The sequence below is a fragment of the Arachis hypogaea genome, chromosome 4 (genome assembly GCF_003086295.3).
Source record: "Arachis hypogaea cultivar Tifrunner chromosome 4, arahy.Tifrunner.gnm2.J5K5, whole genome shotgun sequence".
Taxonomy (NCBI): Eukaryota; Viridiplantae; Streptophyta; class Magnoliopsida; order Fabales; family Fabaceae; genus Arachis; species Arachis hypogaea.
The window spans coordinates 122,090,046-122,095,977 of NC_092039.1; the positions used below are offsets into that span (position 1 = coordinate 122,090,046).

General features: G+C 28.4%; 1 protein-coding gene across 1 annotated transcript; it reads right to left on the bottom strand.

The window, feature by feature from the left end:
- Positions 1 to 2,221: 2,221 nt before the first annotated feature.
- On the bottom strand, positions 2,222 to 5,185 carry LOC112797736 (probable auxin efflux carrier component 8). The gene is made up of 6 exons (XM_025840817.3): positions 4,564 to 5,185; positions 3,608 to 3,812; positions 3,366 to 3,451; positions 3,117 to 3,274; positions 2,614 to 2,690; positions 2,222 to 2,476 (listed from the first exon to the last, which is right to left on the bottom strand). Exons 1-6 carry the CDS (start codon positions 5,102 to 5,104, stop codon positions 2,410 to 2,412), a joined length of 1,134 nt encoding a protein of 377 aa, XP_025696602.1. The 5' UTR covers positions 5,105 to 5,185; the 3' UTR covers positions 2,222 to 2,409.
- Between the last annotated feature and the right edge of the window lie 747 nt (positions 5,186 to 5,932).

Here is a 5,932-nt window from a genome sequence, read left to right on the forward strand (position 1 = left end):
AGTTCTCATCGTCACCGCTAGGATCCTCCTCACCGCCATTGGTTCGTCAACAAGGACTCTCATTGGCGCTTAAGGATAACCATCTATTTAAGAATAAAAATAATCATCTATATATCGAGTGAATTGAACATCCAACATATTTTAATTGCATATAACTAAACTCATTGCAATCAAATAACCATCCACATAACAATTTAAATAACCATCTGCATACCTACTAAAATAACCATATGACATATTATAGATTGACCACAACAAGGTGAAAACAAAAGAGAGAAAAAGTGTTGCGCCAATCGTAGCACAAACAATAATGCATGCAATCATTCATGCATGAAGATGTAGTTGATCTCTGAAATATACACTTGACCCTCGTGTTTAGTGGAAGTATGCACATCCTTAACTCGTGGAAAACAACCTAGACTAAGAGCCTACAATATAATGAAAAATGCTTCTGAAATCATTATTGCTTGGCTTGCTATGATAGTGGGGTGGGACTGCGGCGATCAACGGTGGCTGTGCGTGCGAGGAGGAAGTCGCGATTGTGGACAGTGCGTGTTCGGCGGCGCTGCACCTTGCGATGATCGAAGCTACAGTGGCATTTCCGTCGCGGCCTGGTGTAAGGAAAAAACGTAAGTTGAAGGAGGGGAGAGTTGAGATGGAATGAGAACGTGATGTGATGGAGGAGGTTACGTTGCCTAACTCTAATAATTTAAATTAAAAAATTGATTATTCTAATAAATTGAGAATTTAATTTTAATAATTAATTGAAAAAGTATAGGTAGACAATGAGAATACTAATTAAACAATGTGAATAATGGATATGTCGGATGTTCAATTCAATAGGTATTTAGATGATTATGTTCATTATTTTTAATTGGATGGTTATTTATTTTGATTCGATATACTCATACACAGTTAATAATAGTTGGATGTTCAATTCACTAGGTGTACAGATAGTTATTCTAATATTAAGATTTAGGAAGTAGTTTAGGAGTGGAATATTTTTTTACTTTATTGAATCAATTCTAGAGCCCATTGTTCACATTGTTTCTAAAAGTTATTGTCTACCTAACAAAACTCTAATTAATTTAACTTTCTTTTTTTAAATTGTTGTTCACATTATTGAACATTTACATTATCTTTATTTTTTTTAATGAATTATATTTAATTTAAAAAATTTAGCTAAAATGTAATTTAAGCTTAATGGACAATTACGAATTAGAATAACGGTCCGTTTGGGAAACACCAAAAAGTTATTTTTTTCAACTTTTGACTTATAGAAAGTTACATTAATGTGTTTGGTACAATTTTTTAGATAAATTTTTAACTTTTCAAAAAGTTATTTAAGAGCTTTTGAAGAAGTTAAAAAATGTGACTTCTCCTATTTTCAAAAGCTATTTTATCACTCTTATTCAATGCACAACTTTAAAACAAGGACTTTTATAATAACTATCCAAACTCAAAATAACTTATTTAAAAGTTATTATTAATAAAAGTCCTTATATTTTAAGTTCTTTTTTCAAAAGAACTTATTTAAGAAGTTTAGCCAAACTGGCCCTAAACAATTAAACTAATTAGTAAATAAATTTCGCATAATGAATTTCCAAACATCTGGATAAATGTGTATATTTTTTGCATTTGAATATCCGATAGCGCAGCGCACCAAATTAAACCACCACATTATGACCAATTTATCCTATTATTTATTTTTTATAAAGATGCGTAAAATGTCTTTTTGTAAAAATATTTATGTGTCGTATTATTATTTGACGTATTAATGAATTGGTTATTTTTAAATTTTTTAACAGATTAGAATAAAACCGATTTTTTATAACAATAACTGTAAATCCAATTGTTATTAAATCCGATCGAACCGACCAATTTATATAACTCACTGGATCATATTTCTTTTTTTTTAAAGAAAAAATTAGGGATACATTTTTCTTTTTATCAAACTATTTAAACATGTTTCAATTTAAATTGTGTAAATCGATCGGATCAAATCGGGTCTAATAATTATAATACGGACAATTGAGTTTATTATTGTTATTATAATAAATCGATTTTGTCCTCAATAATATTATGACACATATAAATGTCTTTAAAAAAAATGACATTTTTAGTGTCTTTATCGGAGCGATCTCCATTATTTATCTCCCATAAACCAAATATATAATGAATTATATTATTCAAATCTACCTCACAAAACAAAACCATTCCAAATTATAACCAAGAGTTTATTTTTCTTAATTAAACGAACCGCAAAACATATTTACTTACAACATACAAGGTGCTATTAGGGTGAACGTATAAATTAAATAATTTATGCTTTAATTTCTTTAAATTTCTGTATGAATCAATAGTAATGTACATTTACAATGATATATTATAGGTATAGTAGCCAGGCCTTCATAATGCTAAGAGAAAGTAGTAAGCCAATGCCACTGGCAACGCAATCAGCATCCCTAATATGACCCTGTAATAATGAATGAAATAAAAACAAAATAAAAAATAAAAAATTACCATATGGCATCAAATATTGAGCAAGAAAACACAATTCAAATGTTTTCATTTATGGAAGATATAGAGATGCTTTGATTTAGCATCACTCACGCAGTGCTTAATATAGCAGGATGAGCATTATACTCCTTTGCAAAAACAAAAGGCACAATCCCTTGGGGTAGTGCTGCCTGCCACATGGAAAATCATACTATCTATTATTCATTATTATTTTATATTTATTAAAAAAATAAATTATTTTTAAAAAAAATTAAATTAATAAAAAATACATAAATAATTATATATCTGTTATAAAAATAAACAAGATTTATTTTTTATATAGTTTAGACCAATATTTAATTAGGTGTTTTTATGCATGCTTATTCTATCACATGAATTTACATATATGACCAACGAGCTATAACTCAAATGATAAAATCTTTTCATACTCATTTAGAGGTAGCAATTTCAAGTCTCCGTATCTTTGAAAAAAAATTACATATATATAATTTAAAAAAAATATTTTTTTTAAAAAAATATGTGACAATTACTAGATATCAATATATAAAGTTTATGCTAATAATGAATAAAATTAAATTGACAAAAATACTGATGACCTGAACAATTGCCACTTTGAGTAATGTTCCTCTTAATCCAATGGCAATGGAAGCTATAGCCATTAGGGCAGGGCCAACAAGAAATTTTAGTCCTATTGCCACCATTGTCATCCTTGGGCCACATGCTATGATGCTGGATTGTGAAGCCATAAATAGACCTACACAAAATGTAAAATAATAATGTTGAACAATAAATAATAATAATGGAGGACAAAAATAATAACAACTTTAATTGTTTTGTTTTGTCACCTAAGCTGAACATTGCCATACCAAGACCTCCATTGGACAATATTTCTATTGATTGATTAACAACTTTAGGCATATGTACTCCCCACCTGTAATGCATATATATTTCATATCCTGGATTATATATTGAATTTAGTTATATATAATAAGAACACGCATCTTAATATATATATATATATATATATATATATATATATATATATATATATATATATTTTTTTTTTGTGTGTATGTTTTATTCGCACCTGAATTTTATGGTTGACCAAATAAGGCCTATTAAAGTTGCAAATGTATTAGGATTTCTAATTAACTTCTTCCACACTGTGATAAGAATGAGAAGGATCTTCATTTTCCTTTTACTCCTAATAGCCTCTCTTTTTTCTTCTTCTTCTTCCTCCTCCTCCTCCTGCTTTGACTGCACTACTACTTCATGAGAAGTCTCCGTTTCCTCTAAAAATAAACAAAATTCAAGAAATTCATGAATTTTACTTGGAATGATGCATTTTATATTTATAATTCTCTCTTCTGAAGCTAACAGGGACTAAAGTTTTTTACAGTTATGCTATTATTAGGGAGTAGTATATTGTATTCATTCCAAATGTGTTTATAACACTAATAACAAGAAATTAAATTTAAACTCTAATTTGTCTCTAATAATTATATATGGAGTAGCCCCCCAATATATCTATCTCTAAAAAAATTCCTTATTATTATTATTATTATTATTATTATTATTATATTAGGATATATATTTATAAAAACTAAAAAGAAATCCAGTATATGTAGGAAATATCAGTTTATTACATTATTAACAAATTACAAAGTTAAAATAAATATTTCGGATATAATAAATAGAGCCTCTAACTTGAGAGAGAGAGAGAGAGAGAGAGAGAGAGAGAGAGAGAGAGAGAGAGAGAGAGAGAGAGAGAGAGAGAGAGAGAGAGAGAGAGAGAGAGAGAGAGAGAGAGAGAGAGGACTTTTGTTAAGAAATATTTCTGAAATCCAATCTTGATCAATTTAATTATACAAATAACTATGCTTCATTATTGGTGTTTGACCAAGACTAATCTGTCAAATATGCATATCCTAACATAAAATCTGAAAATGACAGATCAAAACATTTCAAATGCATTAATAAGAAAGATTTAAATCACTTCAAAATGAAAGATCTTTTTATATATATGAATGAATCCCCACTCACCTGTGCCTTGAGATGGTGGAGGAGGTGGAGCTTCTTGAGAAGAAGGAGGCATGGAAGACTTGTTAGCAGCAGCATCAAGCTCATAAAGAAACAACAAAAAATTGTACCACACCATACTCTGCAAGAAAATAATCTGTGCAAGTGGTGCAACAGATTCATCCTTATACATAGCCTTCATCAATGGAATCCCAAGAATCAAAGTGTTTGGTAGTGTTGACAATGATATTCCAGTTACAATCCACTTCAAGCCCCCTCCGCCTCGGCCGATGCGAGTAATCGCGGCTAGGGCAAGAAATGCAAGCGATTTCTGAACAACATCTGCATAGATGAGTTTTAGGCTCATTTTGTAGACGTTGTTCGAAGAAATCACTTGGAATGATAAGAGTGGGATTGAGAATTTTGCAACAAATTTGTTTATCCCTGAACATTGATCTGGTGTGAATAGTTTCCACCATTTCACTGATATGTATGCTAGAATCATTGTTACATATAGTGGCACAGTTGCTGATACTACATGATATGCATCCGATAAGGAAATCATATTGATGATGATTAAAGTTTGTTGAAAGATTTTTTGATAAACAATCAACTATCTAGAGGCTTTAGATATATAGAGAATACAGTTTATTGTTTTATACTTTTATACATGCTGCCTCATGCATGAGGTAACATATATAGAAATTTGGTTAGTTTAAAAAGCTTTTTTTTAAGGAGTTTTCTTTAAATTTTTTATAATTAATTTAAAGATTTTTTTTTTGTCTTGTTTGTATATGACATGATATAATTTAGGATAAATCACATATTTAAATAAAATAGTATTTAAAAATATCTAAATACAACAAATGAAAGTTAATTATATTTGGATCCTACAAATATTCTAGGTAAATCGCTAAAGAAAAAAATTATTTAAATATTTATATATAAATCGCTATATATCATCATGAATTATGTTTTAGCAAAAATTGACTATAAACCACTGTAACCTATAGCAATTTATGAATAAGAAAATACTAAAAGGCTGTTAATGTTTCCCTAATTAGAATACTAATTAGAGCTTTAATCCTCCTTTATTTCTACTTTTCCTCCTTAATCTGTGTGATATGTTTGGAATTCGCTATCTTGGCTTTTTCATTGTGCACTAAAATATTAAATAAGCTTTAGTTTCTTAATTCTCCCAAGACTGTTAAATGTTATCTTAGCTTTTAGTTATGGTGTTTAAAAGTATTTATTTAATTTATTAAAAAAAGTTAAAATAAAATTAATATTTAATTTTAAAAGTATAAAAATAAATAATTATTAAATATTTAAAATTTATTATAAAAAATACGTTAAATAAAAATTAGACATCAAATTATAGATACCATAAAAT

Coding starts and splice junctions, on each gene's coding strand:
- LOC112797736 (XM_025840817.3), bottom strand. CDS start 5,104: ATGATTTCCTTATCGGATGCATATCATGTAGTATCAGCAACTGTGCCA. Junction 3,452..3,607: donor TGGTCAACCATAAAATTCAG/GTGCGAATAAAA, acceptor TATGCATTACAG/GTGGGGAGTACATATGCCTA. Junction 2,691..3,116: donor TCAAAGTGGCAATTGTTCAG/GTCATCAGTATT, acceptor TCCATGTGGCAG/GCAGCACTACCCCAAGGGAT.